The 23,827-nt window shown below is 35.3% G+C and overlaps 1 protein-coding gene across 1 annotated transcript in view; it reads right to left on the bottom strand.

Moving 5' to 3' along the window:
• The window catches only part of LRP1B (LDL receptor related protein 1B), a 1,933,320-nt gene that overhangs the window by 324,572 nt on the left and 1,584,921 nt on the right, over nt 1–23,827 (bottom strand). Inside the window, exons 42-43 of the mRNA XM_024122386.1 lie at nt 17,630–17,819; nt 14,178–14,382 (exon numbers count right to left, since the gene is read on the bottom strand). Of these exons, the coding sequence (XP_023978154.1) occupies nt 14,178–14,382; nt 17,630–17,819 (395 nt within the window). The remainder of the gene's footprint in view (nt 1–14,177; nt 14,383–17,629; nt 17,820–23,827) is intronic.

The following is a 23,827-nucleotide window of genomic DNA, read 5'->3' on the forward strand; positions in this document are numbered from 1 at the left end:
AGCTGGGCCTGTTTGACAACACAGGAGCATCTGTAGTCAAATTCTGTTCTGCACTGAAACCACGCAGGACCCTGTGGGGCTCCTGGATACAAAGCCTGTGTCCCCCGTTTCTTGCTTGTAGGAAATGGGCTTCATTCAGCCTCCATGACCTTCCCTGAGTTCCAAAGGGCAGGATCAAACAGCTGCTAATCAGGGAAGGGAGGGAATGCAGAAACAAGGGAGGAGCAGTCAAGAAACAATAGTGCAGCTTTGGGGCAGGGTCCTGGTGCTCCTCAAGGGATATACAAAACAATATCTTTGACTTTTTCTGCAGAACTAAGACCCCACCCAAGCGGAGGATGGCAACTTTAGGCTGAGCACAAGACTCCTGGAGCACCGCCCTGCTACCTCACCACCAACCAATCAGAAGAAAGTCACATACCCTGCAGCTCCCACCCCAAATTTTGCCTATAAAAACTTCTCCCCGGGGCTTCCCTGGTGGCGCAGTGGTTGAGAGTCCGCCTGCCGATGCAGGGGACATGGGTTCGTGCCCCGGTCCGGGAAGATCCCACATGCCGCGGAGTGGCTGGGCCCATAAGCCATGGCCGCTGAGCCTGCGAGTCCAGAGCCTGTGCTCCGCAACAGGAGAAGCCACCACAGTACAGCCCGTGTACCAAGAAAAAAATACAAACCAAAAACTTCTCCCCCAAAACCATCAGAGAGTTCAGGGTTTTTGAGCATGAGCCACGCATTCTCCTTGCTTGGCCCTGCAATAAACCATTCTCTGCTCCAAACTCTGAACTTTTGGTTTGTTTGGTCTCACTGTGCACCAAGCACACGAACTTTGTTTGGTAACACCGTTTCTCCATGGCCACCCCTTACCTTCCTCCTGCCCCATACCGATGCTGCTATTTCCCCTTCTAGAAATTTCAGATTTAAAATTTTTTAATATATTTAGAGTAACTCTGCCACATAATGTTCGAGGATTGCCTCACTACTTGTACTGTACGTTACAGATATTTATAGTTCAATAAAACATTTTGTAGATAATAACATTTACACCTTTGCTACTAAAAGCATGGAAACTTCTAAGGAATATACAATCTCTGGCTCCAAACCAGACCTACTAAATCAGAATCTGCATTTTAACAAGATTATCAGTTGATTTGAATTCATATTAAAGTTTGAGAAGCATTTATTTGTTAAGTAACACATTCCCCCAATCTTAGGTTTGTATATCTTCTAGTCTAAGAACAGGATCAGTGCATTTAAAACACACTAAAAAATGCTAATGCTTTCCTAATGACAAAACTGTTCAGAAAAAAAGGTAGCAAACATGCAAGGACATTCATTTTTGGAAAGATCATGGACTTGTAAGATGATACATTGTAGATGAAAGAACTTGGACCCTTGTGTCTTATGAATGTGGTTTAATTTCTGACCTCAAATTGGCTAACTTTTCAGGGCTTCAACTACTTCACTGGCAAAACTGAAATAACAATAGCTGCTTTGGTGATAATTATGTCAAGTGAAGACTAAAACAATTAGCCATCCACTAAATGGTAGCTATTATTAAAAACCCTTTATGAAACAACTGAAACACACAAGAGTACTGTTTACACAAATTTAAAATTTTCAAGGGTCAGAATAAAGCCTGTGTGACACTGTCCCTTGTCCTGAATGAGCACTCCTTGTTAGGACAATGTTTCCCAGTCTTTAGTCACTTGAATGCTGTTGTATTAAACATGCCTTACTTAACACATCGGGATACTCTCAGCCACAGCTGGCTCTAGAATTCATGACCACTTTTTGTTTCTTCCTTTCTTTCTTTTTTTGGTTATAGTTAATGTGATAAACAACTTCATAAGGGCACAGTGCTCTCACTTCATGCCTGTGCCTAGAGCCTCTGACCACTCCCCAGGATGGTAGGAAATTAATAACCCATGGGTCAAATCTCTGACAAAGAGAAAAGGGCCAGCAGATATATTTATCTCCTTTCCTTGACACTACTTGCCAACGGACTACACTAAAGTGCAATAGATTATATGGTCTCTCTGAAGATGGTCTCAGGAGATGAAGAAATCCATTGCACTTGATACTAAGAAGTAGCCAGCTCTGTAGCACACCTCTTCATAAATGTTCTTCCTCCTTCTCAGACCATTCTTTTCTTCCCTCACTACTACTTCCTGGGATTGCATGTCTAATAAGGAATCAAAATATAAACTCTTGCTTCAGGCTCTGTTTTTTTACAAATCTGAATGGAGAAAAATGTTTTCACATTTTTTTTTCCCGTATCTGAATACAACTTCTACTATAATTTATCTTGAATTGTTCATTAAATTGACTCATTATATAAAGGGAAATTCAGTATTGGTTAAAAGAAATAGAATGCAAATCTCAAAATATCTACAAAGAAATGGAAACAATGCTATCAAATTACAATTAAATACCATTACCCACCAAATTTTAGTCTGAGTTCTCGCCCCTGCCCTTTCTGTCTCTGTCTCTCTCTCCCTCTCTCTCTCAGTAACAGCATCACAGGGGTGTTAAATATATATAGCGATACACTTAATTTTTCTTCCAAAGTCAGAGGATTGAAAAAACACTAAGAATAGAATGGTTTTTCACACTATGTCATTAACTTTAAATTGATGCTGTTTCTGTGTATCACCCAATAACAATGATAAGAGTTCCATATTTTGGGGAAAATGTGCTAGGCACTGTAAAGACCAAAATTGGGATAATTCCTATGCCAACTCTCCTAGAAATTCAGAATCAGGAGCACAAGATCCAAACTAGGATTTAAAATATATAGATATAGATATAGACATACAGATATAGATATTCTCATTTAGCATATATTCAATTACACATTGAGTAAACTCTCCTTTATGTTTCTAATAGCTTATTATGGTAAATCCCAATTTTGACTACACATGAAAATCAACTGGAAACTAAAATTAAAACCCATGCCTCTTCCAGGAATTCTGATTTAATTGTCCTGGGGAGGAGCGTGGGGGAGGGCTCAGGTATTGTATTACACAAAAGATCCCCAGGAGATTCTATTGTACATTTGGTATTAAGAAATTGTTCTACTTTTTCTAGCATATCATTGACAAATTAAGAAATGTATGCTCTTTTCTCTTGACCAAGGCAGTGTTATTCTGGGGTGCTTATTTTTTATTCAACTAACAAGCCCTATAATGTTCCTTCCATTCAGCAGCCCCAGAGGTAGAAGGTCTGGTCAGCTGAATAGTCTCAGTTTTTCAAGATGGCTAGTAGAACCACATGAAGTGATTTGCCCTTCTTTCCTCACTTGTGCTCAGCTCCAGTGCCTAATTCTGGAGAAAAACACCGGGATACTTTGGCCCTCAATGTCTGGAATTACCATCTTAGCAGGATAAACTATTGACTATACAAATTTGCAGCTGCTACATTAGTGGTCATAGGATTCTGTTTGAATCTTGGTGGAAATACTAGCCTAAGAATCTGCAGTATTGCTTGTTTTTAACAGTTCCCCCTTTCGTATGAATAATTATTTAGTCTTACTTCCAAGATATACCTTTAGTTAACATTATTTACATTTCCCCTCCATTTTTCTTTATTATTTCTTGATCTTTAATAATTACACAATAACTCAGCTCCTGTATCTTACTAACTTCATTTAGTTTTAAATATTAGCTTGTCTTTTTAGTAATTGAACAACTTAATTGAAAATTATTAAATGTATTTTACATGTTGATGGCCAGCCATATTTCTTTTGATGATTTGTTCATATGTGCCAGTAGAAATTATTTAGCATTTTAATTTTCATTAGCTTTTAGATATTCTCAAAGGTTCTCATGTAAATACAAGATCTCATTACAATAATCTTTTAAATCTTAGGGCCACAGAAAACATCTATTTTTCTGGCTGAACAATTTTGTCCCCTTACACTAAATCAAAGTACTGTATAGCTTAATAGGTTGCCCTAATGTCTTGGCTGCTGGGAAGCTCAGGAATAAATTTACTCTTTTGTTATCTATTTACAGTCATATTATACCCGAGCTTTTATTGTAAACTACTTTAAATCATTTTTTAAATAGTTGCAATAATAATTAGTTAATTGGTTTTAATCAGTTTGCTGGCATTCTAAATGTTTTCAAGAGCCAAACACAGAAAGAAAATTCCAGATATTGTCTCAAGCTTAAATAAATTCATGTTGACTTACATGCATGTAAAACTAATAAGAAACACATTAAAATCAGCTAAAGAACAATTCAAAAGTTCAATCAGGAATTCAGAGAAGAAAAAAATTCATGTAAGTTAATTCAGAATTTCCTGAATTTAAATATAAAAATTTTTAATCTCTTACTCTTCCCATATCTATTAATTTATTTCACGAAAGAAAATATGTTTTAAACTTTTTTATTTGCTTATCCTTCTGTTCAGTTTGCAAAGAAAAATAATCTGAAAGCATTATACTCATTTATACATATATAGAGAATTAGATAGATATAGATATGGATAGATACACACACGTGTGTGTGTGCAGGATGGTTTTCCTTAGCTATCTGTTCTTTTCATCTTTGTATTTAAATTTCTACAATGAGGCAGGTGGGACAGGTGGCTACTTTTGAAAATTCTGTCTAATGCCTAACAAATTGAAATCTTCCAAGAAATATTAAATCAATCCATCAGTATCAGCATCACATGCTGAGGGGACACCTGTTATTTTCTGGGTGAATACACTAGTTGCCCTGGATACTGACCATTATTCTCCTCCAGGAACACATCTCTACGGAGAGAATCCAGCTTCAGTAACACTTTAATTTGCACGACTAACCAAGCTGAACCATCACTGAAATGTATGTGGATTTAAATGAAAGGGATTGTGTTAAAAATAAACACCATTAACCCTACTGCAATAACATTCTTACCTCACGAAATAGGAATATCAGTTGTACAGCTTTCAGAAAATTACTCTGGATGGCTGAGGCCTTTGAAATAGAAAAGTTTTGATTTTGGTCTATTTTTTTTAAGTAGTTTACTTTTTCATTTTATTCAGGGAAACATTTTTATAATTTTTCTTTCAGTTTATTCATCCATTTACTCATTGCTTCAGCAAATATTTGCTGAATACAGCAATGTACCAGACTTTGGGCTACTTGCTTTTGGAGAGACAAAGATGAAAAACAAATTCTACTCTTCAGATGCTAGTAATCCTATAGAAGAGTCAATGAGGTAATTTATGATTTAGTCTAATTGATATAATTCATGCTCATTTAAATTTATATGTGTGTAGTGAATATTGTTATACAATTTTTAATTTAGTTTATTTTTAAATTTTCATTATTCAAGTGGAGTTTTATAAGATTTAATATTTGTTGGCTATTCTCAGGTAACAGGTTGCATATAATAAAAGCTAACTCTTCAAAATATCCTCTGTGAGGCATAAACTATTAGTCCTATTTTACAGAAGAAACTAAGGCACAAAAAGGTTAAGAAAATGCCCCAAGTTTATTAAACAATATGTCAAGGATGCAAGTTTCAAATACATGTCTAGTTCTACAATCTAACCTTGTTAATTTCTGCCAAATCATACTGCTTCTTGAAAGGGAGTATGTTCTCTTTTGTTATTAAACAAAATTAAATTAATTAAAATTTAAATGTTTGTTAAAATAAACAGTATGTGGCATCATTTATTATGCATATTAATGTGTGAAAAGATATATCCAAAGACTTATCTAGTTGAGTTCCACATAACCAATGGTAGAGTCATAAAAGGTTAAATTTGGAAGAAAATTTTGAACCTAGCTCAATATGTAGAGCCTGAGATTCAGAAAGATACACTTAATTGCTGAAGATCACACATCTCTTTATAACCAGAGCCAGGAATTAAAACAATTTAATCTAACACCAATTTCACATTTTTCCCCCTCCCTTCTTATTCTCACTCAGGCACCTGTGTTTGGCAATGTCATAATCACCATATGTACTTTATTGTATTCACTCGGTGATAATGTGTACACATCATAGAGTTAGATGATAAAATTTAGACAACACAATTCATCATCTTTATTTCCACAACCTTTGTTTCTCTCACATGGAGGACCAGTGTTTCAATGTCTTTGGATTCTAGTAAATCATGTCACATCATGTGTGATTTAATAAATCTTACCTCAATTAAATCTACTGTCAATACACAGACAAACATTTTGCTGTTTTAGAGACTTGTAGAACATAGCTATATCTTTAAAAATATTTTATAAAACAATAAATATGAGGCATATCCTTTTTTCTATTCTGAATTTCTAAAAATCTATAAGCACACTGACTTCTGCTTCTGGGAAGATGGAGTAGACATATTTTCTGGATTCCTCTCACTAAGCACAGCTAAAAAACCTGGAAATTATATATAAAACAAATATAAGAAAACTGAAAGGTGGAGAGGAGAAAGCAGCCCAGCTATAGACCTTGGGACTAAGGGACAACACGGTGGTGAGTTCCGTGGGTTTTATTTTTGCCTCATATATCCCAGACTCGGAACTGAATAAGCTGGCAACCCAGAAATGCCAAAATGCTAAATGCACAGAAAAGAACAGAAGCCTGCTCTCTGAAGCCAAAAGACCAGGCAAGATTCTAACTAGTAAGGCAGAAAATTTTAGACGGTAACTGCTCTACTCTAGGCAAATACCACGTTAAAAAAAAACAAAAAAACTGTGACCCATCCACATCCACACCAGCAAAGGCCAAGTGGGGAGACTGGACTTCCACCCACACCTGGCAGTAATGCCGTACCCACCCCCTCCCCACTGGAGTGGTGTCAGAAGAAGCACAGAGGAGAATCTGGATTTCCATGTCATCTGGTGGTAATTAGGTCACCTCCACAGTGGTGACAGTGGACACCCAGTGGGGAGCTGGAACTCACATCCCCATCCAGAAGTAGAGAAGTCCCAATTCTGCCTCAGGTGTCAACAGAGGCTTGGTGAGGGACCTAGGCTTCCTCCTCCACCTGACAGTAACAAGGCAAGAGCTTTTACTTTCCTCTGCCAGAGTGGTGTCAGAGAAAGCCAGTTAAGACAAAAGGCTTCAATAAGATTCAGAACTTCATACAGTAAAAAACAATGTCCAGGTTCACTGGGTGACAGTGTGTTAATTTGTTCAGTCTATGTTTTTCACTTCATAGATACTGAATCTCCCATGAAATAGGTATATTTCATGTCATCATTTTTAAAGGATTCATAGAATTATATTGTCTTATTCTTTCCTTTTTTATCACATTTCTATTTATTCATTTATTATCCTTAAACATTAGAAAGTTATTAAGATTATTTAAATATTAGAAAGTTGTTAAGTTCAGATTGTAATTTGAATAACTATTAATATCCAAGGACACTTGAAATGTATCAAAGATAATACTGGATATAATAATCTGAATATTGAATGGTGCCTCTTGAATTCAAAGATACATCAAAGGCAATAAAACATCTGAGTGTTCAGCAGCCCTACAGGATTTGGTAGTCAATGGACTCATTTGTAATATACCTGACTGCACGCCTGTTATACAGCAGACAATGGATACAGTCAGTTCCTTATATTCCACTGGCTCATCTGTTAGAATTCAAGTTCACAGAATGCTTCCACTAACAAACAGACACTCTTCCTTCTTGGCTATGGTCCATCTAGCTGTTGATAGGCCCAGCATCCCATGTGTTTGAGGCATTAGAGATAGAGTAGAAAGATCACTTGCTGTCAGGAGACTTTTCTTCATGTTTCATTTAAAACAATTTTCCATCTTAGTGAGGTATAATGGAGGCAGTCACATTCCATGTAAATTGAGAGATGGCTTCACTTCATTTTGTTTAGAATTTTGTCAAGAACTCATTACCAATTTTGAAAATACATCACCCAAGGCAGCACTGCTCTCAGTACTTGAGTATCCAGTACAGCACACCTGATATGAGTCTGCCTTCACAGCTGTCACATTCATGACGATTCTATGCATAAGTGAAAAGATCTTGATCACTTCCTCATGTTTTCTCTCTTATTTTTGCACATTTACATATTGGAATATGTCCTATTTTATTATAAATTACTTTATATTTATTTATTTATACTTAGATATTAATTTGAGTTTTGAAAAGTTATCTACCTATATATAGGTACAATATAAAATTTCATTTTCGATAGGAATGGGAATGTTATAGAACATTTTTTAAATTAAAAAAAGGGACATTGAGGGACTTCCCTGGTGGTCCAGTGTTTAATACTCCACACTTCTACTGCAGGGGGTGCAGGTTTGATCCCTTGTTGGGGAACTAAGATCCCCACCTGCTGCACAGCTCGGCCAAAAAATTAAAATTAAAAAATAAATAATAATAATAAAATAATAATAAACAAAATAAATAATAACAATAATATTGGCTCTAATAGAGAGTTGGGAATTATAACTGGCATTAGGTATTGGACACAGGAACATTAGAAATTAACATAGCCTTTTGGGGCCTGAGTTTCCTAATTTGTGAAATAATACTGGATTATTCCAGTTAATGGTGGAAAAATTTCCAGTTCACTTAACTTTTTAGTGACTGCTTATGCTGACACTGATTTTTAAATCAAACATTTAAATTGTTAAATTAAAATGTTTTACATTTTTTTAAAAGTTGAAACCCCAATGCCTTTTCTTTGGTGACAGGATATGGTTTTGAATTGACTAATTCAAACTTAACATGTAGTCAGAAAATTCAATTTTCTGGGCATCAAAACTTATTCTATAAGTTTCAGAGTTCAGGCCCTCTAGGTTTCATATCATAAATAAAACTATATTATCAAAAAGAGTAGATAGCATAGACATTTACAGATTAGGTAGAAGATATAGATGGATGGATAGATAGATATATATATAGAGAGAGAGACAGATGACAGATAGATCTATTTCTTGATTCATTTATGGAATGAAATAACTGATTCTATAAGGAGAAAGAAAATATTTGGTGCCATAAAAAATAGGACATCAAATATTCTTGTGTTTGAGCTTACTTTTGATTGACTAATTTAAAAAAATCTATTTTTCCTATTGTCAGTCAAAAGAGTTCATGTCATCAGAATGTGTTTATCTAGAAGACAGATTATCCTGTATCCTTCTCATTCTAAAGATAGGTCTTAGGACTTATTTTTTCTACCTGGGAATATACTCTGGACAAAGTTTCTAAAAGAATGTCAAAAGTAAGAAACATCAGCAATTGCAATTTCTAGGAATATAAACAACATCTCTTCTGGAAGGGTTTGTGTCACTCGGGTAGCAAATGCCTTCCAAGAAATGATTAACACTTACAGGGTAACACCAGGGAGAAAGGCTATAATCATGCTGTCTTAGCCCCTGTCAACATTAGTTATTGTTTCATCTACTGGAACAACAGATATAGAACAGAAATAAAAATAAAACAGAATGAAATTATTATCTGTTTTTTTCCCTAATAACTAGATCACACAAAAGCATTCAATTGTATACTGTTAAACAGAGAATGCTTTCCTCAATAAAATTTATAGGTAGGACCACCATACAAGTTAATGTGTATTTAAAATTAAAAAAAAAAAACCAGCCAATTATTGTATATTTTTATCAATACAGGTCAGATTTAAACTGTGTGTACTTGTATTTTATTATGACCTCACTATAAGATGAAACAGAAAAATAAAATCTAACTCTGAGTTTGACAAAAGAAATTAAACCTATGAATGAATTTGTTTAGCTAAATATTGTCACATAACTATAATAGAAAAGGTAAAATGTATTTTAAAAAACACATTTTTTTTCTGATTTCTCTTTTGATGTTTGAAAGGATCTCTTTCCCTAATCTACTGATTAGTAATGGGTTCTATAATATTCCTCTAATAAACTAAGTGACTTGTAAATAGTATATCAGTATTTTTCAAATCCCTACAAACACTTAAGCCCATGGCATACCATGTTAAAAAAAAAATGATTTCCTGATAAGAACAAAGCTACATAACTGTGTTCCATTCTAAAGATTTATAATGTACATGAGCATTTAAAGGCTTTAAGATGTAATGCAGGAATTAAGCCTATCAGAATGTTTAAACCAGAGTTTAAAAACAGTGCTTGACCACAGTTTAATTCCTATGGATATTCAAGAGAAGACGGGCTCTTCAAACACACTTTGGGAGAGGAATAGAACTGTACTGACTTTGCAGGCTCAAAATGCCTAGATTTACAAGAATCTCTCCAAACTTTATCAATTAACTTAATAAATAGCTTGCTTTCTTTTCATTAAAGAAGATGCTCTCTCAAATATTTCAGATTTTAATGTCTAGCTTCTTTCCAATCTGTCACCTCCCCTGGGGATATCTGATCTCTCTGTTTCTGCAACTGCCCTACGATCATCTGTGTCATCCAAAGCTAGAAAATATACATCTATGCAAAGGAAATGTTTCTTTCTGAAATTATTATTTCTCTGGCCACTCATTTATATTGCATTGCCTCAGTTCTTTTTGACTTTATAAATTAAACAATGTTTTACATCTCTTCTTTTATTTCTTGGCATTTTAAGTCTTTCATAGACTATTTTAACCTTCTATATTTTTACTTCCTAAATATCATTCTTTTTAATTCCATGATTATACCCCATCACACATTTCAGCAGTGCCTTGTACAGTGAATTCCCAAAATGTAAAAATGAAATTCATTATGTTGGTTACTTGATCTACTTTAAATATATATGTATACATGCATGTGTATTATATGTATATATGTGTGTGTGTATATATATATGTAATTGGATGGATATATATCAATTACATTAGTATTTTTGCCCAAGGGGAACCATATAGGAGTGAGGAACAGACATAGTAGGAAACACACACACACATATACAAAAGGGCCTGGTACAGAGAGATCGAATGAAGATTAGAATGAATGAACTGGTTACATGCAAGTTTTTCAGATAAGGAGCTCTTAGGTTCTGTGAGGATTTAAAAATAAATCTGCTCCAAAAGGTATCCTTTGATTTCCAAGACTTCAACTCAAGTGGATAGGCACAAATCAAATTAATAATTGATATTGTTCACACTTCTGTACATGTAATTAAAAATATAAAACTGGGGAGTGAATGGATAGGGTATTAGACAAATTGGTCCACTTTTTCAACAGTTATTAGATAATAGAAGAGTTTTTAGAGTTTCTGAGACTTCTATAATATTATGCCATATCCCCAGAATATTTTTTTCAGAATAAGTAGTATTTCTTTCTTCCTCAGGAAATATCCTTTTTTAAAATCTTGAAACATAAGCCAGATTGCATATTTAACCTTTTCTAAAAATAATAGGAGATGACCTAGCTCCTCAGTTATACTCTCAGCCTCAAAATTCTACACTTATATTAGTAACAGATTATATGAAAAGCTGATTGTTCACGAAGACAGGCAATTTAAAGTGTAATAAGTATTCAGAAATTCACGTCAATTAAAAAATGGAATTCAGGAACAGATAACAAGTTCTAGTTGTAAAATCATGACTAGAATATAGGAAACCATGGATATCACAAAGAGTATATAAGTTGGTGGTAAATTCAAGGTACCCATGATCAACACTGGCAATAGAATCTGGAAAACCAGCAAAATAGTGAGACTCATGTAAGAATGTAATAAACATTGAAATATTTTCACAGTTTTTAGGCCCAACCAGAAATTTTGATGGTAAAGCTGATTTACTGGAGAAGAGGAAAAGGATTATGTAGTTCTAACTTTGAGACAAAATGGATCAATGTTGTATGGGGGAATACACCCGTATTCTTTAAAGTAATGTTCTCTACTCAACATTTTCATCTCTACAGGACAGAAATCTTTCTGTCCAGCTTTATTGGCATATAGTTTACATATAACATTATGTAAGTTTAAAGCATAGAACATAATGATTTGATATATGTATATACCACAAAATGATTACCACAATAAGTTTAGTTAATATATCCATCACTTCACATAGTTACAATGTTTTTTTGGCAGTAAAAACTTTAAAAATATACTCTCTTAGCAACTTCAAATGTACAATATAGTATTGTTAACTACAAGCAGCCAGATATTAACCTGGTTTAGACAAGGATGGGAAATGGAGAGTTGGAATCATAACTGTGCATTTTTTTGGGGCGTGGGGTGGGTACGCGGGCCTCTCACTGTTGCGGCCTCTCCCATTGCGGAGCACAGGCTCCGGACGCGCAGGCTCAGCGGCCATGGCTCACGGGCCCAGCCGCTCCGCGGCATGTGGGATCTTCCCGGACCGGGGCACGAACCCGTGTCCCCTGCATCGGCAGGCGGACTCTCAACCACTGCGCCACCAGGGAAGGGAAGCCCAGTGCATATTTTTTTAATGTCAAAAGAAAGCCTTTGAATTATTTAGATTAGAGCTATCTGATTACTGGATCACCTTGAGTAGCTATAAGTGTCATACATAACAGTAGACTGAGGAGGGAAAAGAAAACCATGTATATAAAAAATAAGTTAAAGTGGACAAAATGTTGTTAGGATGAGTTACAGAAGCATTTTCTGTATTAGGCCATAATACAAAATAATACCATATCCAGGATAATGATTTACCTATTTTTCAAAAGCATTACCCACTAAGTTCATTTAGGATTTCTTTGCTGTATTCTGAGGCATATATTTTCACACTATATCCTCATAATAACCCTGAAAGTTAGGTAGAAAATTTGCATGTCGGAAAACTAAAATTCATAAAGACTAAGTAATTTGCCTTAGGTCACATGGCCTTTAATTGAAAAGAAAGACCAAGAATTTAGGCATAGAATTCTTTGATCACAGTTACCGCCTTTAGCACAAACTGAACTCATCAGATCTTAGCTGATTATTTCAATTTTCCTTAAGCACTCAACTGTACTATATCACTGCTACTTTAAGTATCCACTCCACAATTAGATGAGGTGCCTGTACTAGAATGTAAATCAATGCACTTGTTCCTTCTTCAAGAAACTCACCCACACATACATGCACACACACACACACACACACATTTATTTATACACAAATATATACATATGGGCAATATATGTATATGCAATATGCACATATATGTATATATACATTTAGTTAGTTGCCCTAAGGTAAATATCTGTTTCTCTAAATAATATAATGTGTGTATATTTACATATTTAATATTATATATGTATGTAGGTATAGATATATATATCTATCTTAGATATAATATGTAGATATATATATACAGGTATATACTCAATTGAATTAAACAGTGTGCTTAATGGTATAAATGAGGTGTTAGCAAATATGGCCTGCTGTTTGGTTGCCTGTTTCTGTAAATAAAGTTTTATTGAAATACTACCACAGCAATTCATACATGTTCTCTATGTTGCTTTAATACCATAAGGCACTGTAGTTGTGATAGAGAAAATATGGCCCACGAAGATGGTCCTTCCAGAAACTCAGTGGAAGAGCTAAGAGCCTCAGGATCATTTTGTCATTCAAGCATGCACTGGTGAAGAGGGGCTGGGGTAGACTCCCCCAGTGGTGTAACAACCCAGATCTTACCCTTCTGAACCCTGAGTTTTCCCAGTTGCCAAGGGCTACCGTCCTCATAAGATAAGGTGAGGCACTGGACGTTCACCATTCTACAGGCCCTAAATATCTCCTGTAAATGTTCTCCAGAAGCAGCATAAAGACACTCCCATTAACATTTTATTTGGAATTCAGAGAAGAGACAGAGAATGAGCCTGACTGTGAAAGGAATTCCACTCTTCTCTCTTCAAAGCTTCTGCGGTTGCTTTGAGGACCCAAACACAGACAGAGGATCATTTCATTACTTTCTAATGTTCTTTTATCCTAGGGCAACTAACAAATTTCATTTCACATTTTAAAAATTATAAATAACAATGAAGTTTACGAAAGTCACTCTAACAATACCAATTCAATTCATAACTAGGAGAAAATCAGTTATTGTTTCTCCATAAGAGTTGGACTGTCTCCATGGTAGCAAATGCACTTAAAGAAAGTTTTCAAAATCTTATCTGCTGTTTTGTTTTTCACTGAACAGATTATTCAGTTGTATTGGTTCAAACAATTAGCTATTTTAAAATCCCTTTATATGCATATTTTAGGCACTATAAAGCATGTGTTTTCCAAATGTATCATTTTTCAAATCTATAGTCAAGAAATTCTCAGTTAACTTACATGTCTCTGGGATCCATCATATTCACACCTTTCAATTTTTCCTAGGCTGCCATCTGAGAAATACAGCTTCTCTGCACGGTGGTCAATGGTGAGTCCATTTGGAGTGAGTATGTCTGTACTGACCACCACTTGAGCATTTTTCCCAATCAGAGTAGATCTCATGATACTTGGATGCTGCTCATTCCAGTTGGTCCAAAACATTAAACTAATTAAAATGAAAATTGTGATAACAGATTAAAATTTTCATGAACAGTAACAACATTAGTAGAAACATGGCAATGTCAAATTATTTAAAAGGAAGCAAAATTATTTATCTCATACTCTATGACCCTTGAGGAAGTTTTACTAATAAGGGGAAATACATATATTATAGTTGCATATATCTTTTTCTTAGTTCTTAAATGACCTGGAAAATATTTCTGAAAAACAATTCTCTCTCAAATAGTAATTTAATTAAATTGAATCAGTTTGATGTACAGTAAAGATTTATTTTAATCAGGGACAAAAATAGTTATTTTAAATTTTCTATGAACTGCAAATACACTCTAACTTATTATTATAATGCTTCAGCAGATCCTGTGTTATCATTTTGGACATCGTTCTTAACCTAACAATATTTCTCTCCTTCAGTTAGTGAAAATCAAAATCCCTCTCTCCTTCTAGGTTTACTTTTTAAATTCTGCATTCTTCTCTGTATATGTTTTAGAGAAATTACTAAACTCCTATATTTTTTTAATGTCTTTTTTCCCTCCTCTGTTTATCAGTGTGATTTTTCTATAAATTAAAAGGCTGTTTCTAGAATTCCAGGGGTTACTCTCAAATCCTTAAACATAGTATCTGTTACTTACAGACTTTCTAGAATATTTTAAATCAGTGTTTGTCAAACTATTCTTTGAAGAAGGCCTAGGAGTCTATGGAAGCCTTTAAAGATCACTGGAAGAGTGGAGAGGCTATAGGGTTCGAGCCTCCAAGGCCTGCTTTTACTGAAACAGCTCTTCTTTCTCCCCCTTTATATTTAGGAGTATCCCTAACAGTTTATTTGAATATCAGTTTTTGAACTGAAGGAAAGAAGAAAAGAATGGAGGGAGGGAGGGAGGAAGGAAGGGGAGAAGGAAGGAAAAAGGGAGGAAGGGAGAAAGGGAAGAAAGAAAGGAAGAAGGGAAGGAGGGAGGCTGACAGGCAGGCTGCTTTACATTTTGAAATAATATTTTTAATAAATACAAAGAAAAACTAATTGGAATAGTATTTCATATTTACAGCAAGATTGCATATATCATTCCTATGTAAAGACATGCAAAGACAATGTAGGATTATAGCCAACATAATTATTCAATATATGGTTTTTGAGTATTATGCAAAAACTTATTACTAGACAATACTCAACTTCACACACACACAAAAAAACCTTTCTACTTGCTAATTTAAAAACTAACCCCCACCAATTAGGGAAAGCTGGGTCATCTATGCTCTTTATTAAAATACTTCATAGCATTTTAATCTATTCTGTGGAACATAAAAGTGTTCTGAGTGAGAAAGTGTCAAAATAGTTTGTCCTATGAATCAGGAAATTTGCAAAAAAAAAAAAATGGCATTCCACTTTCTTAAATCATGCAGTAGTTTTAACCACATATTGTAACTTGAAATGAACTAAAATGAACTTGTAACTAAAATGAAAAATTTAGTTTAAAAAGTTATCCAAATAATATGAGGTATTAAATACACAATTTATTTGCAATATTTTTCTAGATTGTGGGCTTTAGAATTACAGAATTTCCAAGGTATTAGTACTTCTTTAATTTCACCCTTTCACATATAAGAAAACAGAGGCCAGATAGCTTGAATATTAGTTATAGTTACAGAGCCAAGTTTTGAACTCAAGTAGTCTTTCATCTAGAAATTGATTTGATTTTAAAATTTCTGTTAATCAACTAACATATGAAAGTGATTTGAAGGTGTCATTAATATGTTTAATGATAAAAATATTTGTATACTTTAAACTTTAATTACATATAATTTTCCAATTAAAATACTTTAGTGTGTTTAATTCTAATTTACAGTTCACCATATACAAGATGAAAGTGTAATTTTAGCCTATGTAACTGATAATTATAGGATAAAGCACTTATCAGTTAAAATTAATCATGTATAATATCATCAGTGATCTCCCTCATGTTTACCTGAAAATTGTCTTATAAATTCCTTTGATCAACTTTAGGATATTTATTATTGTCCTAAGATTCTCCTGGTGGATCAATGTAGCTGACTCAACAAGAAGCCCTAGTGATAGGGCAGTGGTGTGAGCAGAACTAGCTCTGCCCAGGCATCTAAAGGCCTGTGTCCACTTGAACTAAGTAACCAAATCTGTGTGAGGAGTCAACCTTCTCTTCATCTGCATCTCTCAAACTTTAGAGTCTTAATTTATAAGTTAAATATGTTTAATTAAGTAAAGTAAGTCAATTCTCATCTCTAGTTCTATAAGAGTATCCAGATTGAGTTATTCTCACAGTGAGTAATTCATGTGCTCTTTTCTTCTCTCAAGTGATCAGGGTTAGTGTTTATCAGTCATTGCTTTTTATTCTTCCATTTTTCTTCAACACACCTAAAATAAGTTCTTCTATTTCTGCTCAGTGAAACCAGATTGGTCTAATTTCTGTGTCCTCCTTGTTTAGTTTAAGAGTAAAAGCACTTTCTAGTAGTTAACAAATATTCCTACCATACTGCATTAGAGTGAAACTCCATAGACATATTTGTTTTCTACTTAACCTGAGCTTCATTCTTCAGTTTTCATATAATTGCTTTCTTTATAGCATCCCCCGAAACATAACTTTTTTCTAATTTGTTTTATTTTTTATACATTTTATACTATAGCCTGAGCATTTTTTCTTGCCATGAATTCTTCATAAGTATTATTATAAATACCTGCACAATATATCATCAAACCGATGTGGACCATGTAGACTATTGTCAAGTATCTAATGTTGAAATTATAGTTGCACACGAAGATCTATTGTTGTTATTTATTTCCTCTGTATTTCAATTGGACAGATCCCCAACTGTTAAAATTACTTAATTGAATTACAGAAACACCTTTTAGGTTTCAATACTTGTTAATAGTTTTACTTTTGTTTCAAATTTATCATTTCAATCAGTGATGCATTAATGTCTTTTTCATATATGAAAAATGTCTATTCAATCACAGTATTGTCTCTATTTTCCCTTTCATCCTTTAATTTTGCTTTTACTGAATCTCTCATGGAGGTGATGCCTGGCATTTAAAGAGTTCAGATTTCAATTATCCACATGTATAATACTCTTATAAAAAACAGTTTTATGAATTGTGAAAAGAGAACTTCAAAGGAAATCTGTATTTTAAAAGCTAATTCTCTTTAAAATTAACATAACTTTGATAGTCTTTGACTTATAATTATAATGAAGAAATACAAATTTCTTACTTTTGGCATTCATCTAGGGCTAGCACATGAGGATGGTCATCCTCTGACATGGCAATGACGGCTTCCCTATCAAATGCTCCAGGCCGAGTCTGGTCCACTGTGTGCCTGGTGATGGATGAGGTAGTGGAGCTGGTCCAGTACAGTGTATCCCAGGCTCTGTGATAGGCAAGTCCTTCAACAGAACCCACATCTGATGGGGGAAAGAAAAGAAAAAATTTATACTTTTATCTACAAAAGACTTGGCTTCTGAACAGAAAAAGCAAAAATATAATAATTATGATGCCTATATAATGCTACATAATGCCTACAATGACAGCTGATTACACACTGTAAAACTGAGCTGTGAACTGCTCATGGAGAAGTTTACACAAAAACATGAATTAAAGACTGAATATTCTTATCCAAAAAAAACTTAAGTAATTGCCTTTTATTTAGGAAAATGGTGGCTCTCTTTTCTTTTCATATTTTAGTAATTAATTTTCAAAAAGTATCCAGTGTGTAACAATTTAGCGATGCTTTTGAAAATCATACGTCAGAGATACCATTTAAGTACAATCATAATGAGTTTTATCTTGATACTATATCTAGAGACATCAAGGAAAAACAAACACATCAAAAACTACAACAAAGTATCAAAAAGCCAAAATACAACTCTACACTTGCAACTATCAAACCATGGTAGAGAATGTTTTAATAAGTTAATGAAATGAATTTTTTTTATTCTATTTGACTAATGTGATACAAAAAAAAAAGAAAATAAAATTAATTGTGAGCTAAGGCATGCTTTAATGTTGACAGAAAAAGATAAATGGTAGTACCCATAGTCTAATACATAAAAGCGACAATGTGAAAAACAAAAGTAATTATTTCTTAAAATTGTGTTTCCAATCACTAGGATAACATAAGTGGCTGGTTTATTTTTCATAGAGGTGCTTTGAGTACATCTTTAAGTATAACCAAATTATTATAGTTTTTCCTTCATATTACCTGTTTTTCTCAGTTAGTACTCTTAGCATATTTAATTTAAGAAAGAATATATATATATATATATATATATATATATATATATAACTTTGGCAGTCATACTGAGAAATTAACATTATAACAGGCAGAGTCTTTCTATTGCTTTTCTCTTAAGGAATCTCAAAAGAATTATTAAGCTCTTCTGAAAACAGGTAGATGAAAAGAGCTGTTTTCAGGTTTGAGATGGGTAAATTTTACTTTGGTGGTCGGTAGGATTTAGTGGGAGAGCAAAACAATATTAAAACCTTTTGAACTACATTTCTTGAACGTTTATTAAAATTTTGTCCTTTTGTTGTTTTTCTACATGCAACAGAGGAAAATCCACTAATAATAAAATTAATATCTGCCATTTATTGGACACTGTCTTTCTGCTAGGAATTGTGTAATTGCTTTGCATACATCACTTTATGTGTAAATCTACTCTGTGAAGTTAGTTTTATTGTTCCTCTTTCCTAAGAAGAAAACTGAAACCTATGGTCACAGAACTAATAGTATTGAAGCAAGATTTTTAACACAGGTCCATGTGCTTCCATAAGCCTATATTCTTCAGCACCATTATTTAGAGATGGATTTATAGCAGCCATTGCCTATTCTCAATGTACATCAAGCTCAAACCAAACAAATGATTCATTAGATTCAACTTGTCTGACTCTGGGTGAATTGTATCACTAGTAATTTACCATGAATAACCTCTCACACAGTCAACAAAACTACTTATAAGAAATTAATGTGGGTGATTAGTATGGAAACCTAGGCCAGAGATGATGAAAGAAAACATTATAAAACACAATCATAATAAAATTCATTAAGCTTTGCTTATATGAATCATATGGTATTCCTATTTGAGATGAGTAGGTGGAAGGTTGATAATGATCAAAAGTATTTCAATTATTAATTAATAAATCATCTATTCCACTGTATTTTTAGCACTTTAATATCATTTCAGAAATGAAGCCAACTCTATTTGTATTATAAGCAGCATTCCACTCTTTCATCATCCACAAATAGAATAAGAAATGGCATAGCTCTGAAAAAATCCAAGCAAATCAAAATTATTAATCCATCCTCATTTTGTATCTTCCCCTTCCACTGACTTTGACAGATCCTCTCATGGCCACTTTTTCCTGCCAACTCAGGAAGAAACCACTTGGTATTACCATTGAGATGAAGCAGATGCTTCTTTTCTATGGCTGACATAGTTCCAAGGTTACTAGAGTACATAATACATCTCACTGTCCAGGTATAATCTCTTTTGTTTTATTTTTTGTAATAGATGACAACCTGACAGTACACTTAATCATAATCTGGTGCTACATTTTAAAATATTTATCTCTTAAAAAGATATTTAGGGGACTTCCCTGGTGGCACAGTGGTTAAGAATCCGCCTGCCAATGCAGGAGACATGGGTTCGATCCCTCGTCTGGGAAGATCCCACATGCCACGGAGCAACTAAGCCCATGTGCCACAACTACTGAGCCTGTGATCTAGAGCCTGCGAGCCACAGCTGCTGAGCCTGTGTGATGCAACTACCAAAGCCCCCATGCCTAGGGCCCATGCTCCGCAACAAGAGAAGCCACCGCAATGAGAAGCCCATGCACTGCAACGAAGAGTAGCCCCTGCTTGCTGCAACTACAGAAAGCCCGCGTGCAGCAATAAAAACCCAACACAGCCAAAAATAAATATAAATAAACTAATTAATTTTTAAAAAGGTATTTAACTCCCTATAAAAATTGTATTTGTCATTAGCAAATGGCCAATTAAAACATAAACCACACACCACTATATATAAAACAGATAACCACAAAGACCTACTGTATAGCACAGGGAACTATACTCAATATTTTGTAATAATGTATAAGGGAAAAAAATTTGAAAAGGACTATATACATATATATTTTTAAATCATGAAAATATTAAATTTTAAAATCATGAGAATATTTTAGTTGAGATAACATAAAGACATTAATGTCTACTTTATGACAGACATTCCTTCATATTATCTGTTTTTCTTGGAGTTAGTACTCTTAGCATATTTAATTTAAGAAAGAATATATATATATAACTTTGGCAGGCATTCTAAGAAATTAACATTATAACAGGCATCACGTGATACGTGTGTGTGTGTGTGTGTGTGTGTGTGTGTGTGCGTGTGCATGAACACTAAAGTTCCTGAATCAGTTGAACAGGTAAAATAAGTACTTTGAGTCACTGGTCCTGGCAGATAATTACGTAGTCTGAAAACTAAAGTAAAATGCCTATTTATTCCATCAACCCGTCCTGAAATACTGAACAGAGTAAATTAATACAGAGTTAACTCAAGGATGTAGAATAGGCATAATTCAGAAAATAACTATTACGGTGCTATTTTGGCAGGTAGCCAAGGACTTCATAGAGAAAACACCTTCATCTCATCATCACTGAAGAAGAGAAAACAGCTCCTTCCTACCTGTGCAGTGTTGTAAAGGCAGGATAAGAGTCTACAAAATGGGAAAGCCAGTGAAGTATTCTTGGGAGGGAGCCACAAGTACAAAACATTGCCAGTCATCTGGCTGGAATAACCATCACAGATATATCCTAACACAAAGTTAACAGGAAATAATATTTATCTCAAGGACATGCTACAACTGTAATGGTCTCCCCGTTGAGAGTATAATATTCTCTTATTCACTGGCTTATTTTCTAAAGCCAAAGAATATCAGGAAGTTTGTTGCTGGAAATTATGTCAGGAGTATGAAGCATCCCAATCTTGTCTGGAGGATCTCAAGACACAGAGAAGCAGGCTCAATTTATAACCCAGGTACAGAGCTTAAAATAAAAAGCTTCTGGACATGACATTCCACATATATCTTACTATATAGTTTCCAGAGAAATAAGATTCTGGGTCCAGTTCACACTCCAGATCTGATGTTGAACTCTAGAGACTACACATAGCCTTGTTTTACTTTAAGCCTAACAAAATATTACTTAAATTTTGCCTAAACTCACCTTTTTCTAAAAATCCTCTTATAATTACTTTTCCTTCTCTTTTGGGATAGGGATGAGATAAACTACAGCTCTTCTGGTGTACAGTTTCCCTCATTACAATGAGCCAATTATTTGATATGGCTAATCTACAGGTTTACTTGACAAAATCCAAAAGACTTTCATCATAAAAATACTCAGACTAGGAATAGAAGTGAATTTCCTCAAATTGATAAAATCAACCTATTAAAACAAACAAACAAACAAAAAACAAAACAAGGCTTATACCTTACTTAGCCATGAAAAAAATGAAAGTTTTCTCCCTAAGACTAGGAACAAGACAAGATAGTCTACTCTTGCCCCTCTATTCAGCATTGCATTGGTAATTCACTCAGGGTAATTGGGAAAATTTTTTAAATTAAAAAAAAAAGAAGAAGAAAGGAAGGAATATCATCCAGATTGGAAAACAAGTAAAACCATCTCTCTTTGCAGATGATATACCCTTAGATATACAAAATCTTAAGCAATTCAGTAGAAAACTATTCAAATTATAAAAACAGTAAACCAGGTTGCAGGGTACAAAGCAACATACAAAATACAGTTGTATGTTTTATTCAGTAGCAATGAACAATCAAAAAATGAAATTGAGAAGACAATTCCATTTATAATAGCATTTAAAAGAGTAGAAAATATGACAGGCAAATGAAATTAGAAATAACTTTAGCAAAAGAATTATAATCTTAAAACTTCTACATGGGAGAGGAGCTTCAAGATGGCGGAAGAGTAAGACACAGAGATCACCTTCCTCCCCACAGACACATCAGAAATACATCTACACGTGGAACTGCTCCTACAGAACACCCACTGAATGCTGGCAGAAGACCTCAGACCTTCCAAAAGGCAAGAAACTCCCCACGTATCTGGGTAGGGCAAAAGAAAAAAGAATAAACAGACAAAAGAATAGGGACGGGACCTGCACCGGTGGGAGGGAGCTGTGAAGGAGGAAAGGTTTCCACACACCAGAAGCCCCTTCACGGGCAGAGACTGCGGGTGGCAGAGGGCGGGAGCTTCGGAGCCACGGAGGAGAGCGCAGTTACAGGGGTGCGGAGGGCAAAGCAGAGAGATTCCCACACAGAGGATCAGTGCCGACCAGCACTCACCAGCCCGAGAGGCTGGTCAGCTCACCCGCCGGGGCAGGCGGGGGCTGGGAGCTGAGGCTCGGGCTTTGGTCAGAAGCCGGGAGAGGACTGGGGTTGGCGGCGTGAACACAGCTTGAAGGGGTTAGTGCACCACGGCTAGCCGGGAGCGAGTCTGGGAGAAGTCTGGAGCTGCCGAAGAGGCAAGAGACTTTTTCTTGCCTCTTTGTTTCCTGGTGCGCGAGGAGAGGGGTTTAAGCGTGCCGCTTAAAGGAGCTCCAGAGATGGGCGCGAGCCGTGGCTATCAGCGTGGACACCAGAGACAGGCATGATACTCTAAGGCTGCTGCTGCCACCACCGAGAAGCCTGTGTACAAGCACAGGTCACTCTCCACACCGCCCCTCCCGGCAGCCTGTGCAGCCCCCCATTGCCAGGGTCCCGGGATCCAGGGACAACTTCCACGGGAGAACGCACGGCGTGCCTCAGGCTGGTGCAACGTCACGTTGGCCTCTGCCGCCGCAGGCTTGCCCCGCATCCGTAGCCCTCCCTCCCCCCGGCCTGAGTGAGCCAGAGCCCCCGAATCAGCTGCTTCTTTAACCCGGTCATGTCTGAGCGAAGAGCAGATGCCCTCGGGTGACCTACGAGCAGAGGCGGGGCCAAGTCCAAAGCTGAACCCAGGGAGCTGTGCGAACAAAGAGGAGAGGGGGAGGTCTCTCCCAGCAGCCTCAGGAGCAGCGGATTAAATCTCCACAATCAGCTTGAAGTGCCCTGCATCTGTGGAATATCTGAATAGTCAGCAAATCATCCGAAGTTGAGGAGGTGGACTTTGGGAGCAAGATATATTATTATCTTCCCCTTTTTCTCTTTTTGTGAGTGTGTATGCGTGTGCTGCTGTGTGAGATTTTGTCTGTATAGCTTTGCTTTCACCACTTGTCCTAGGGTTCTGTCCGACCCATTTTTTTTTGTTTTTTTTTTAACTTTTAAAATATTTCTTCTTAATAATTATTTTTTATTTTAATAACTTTATTTTATCCTACTTTATTTTATCTTCTTTCTTTCTTTCTTTCTTCCTTTCTTC

This window comes from Physeter macrocephalus, chromosome 2, assembly GCF_002837175.3.
Source record: "Physeter macrocephalus isolate SW-GA chromosome 2, ASM283717v5, whole genome shotgun sequence".
NCBI lineage: Eukaryota > Metazoa > Chordata > Mammalia > Artiodactyla > Physeteridae > Physeter > Physeter macrocephalus.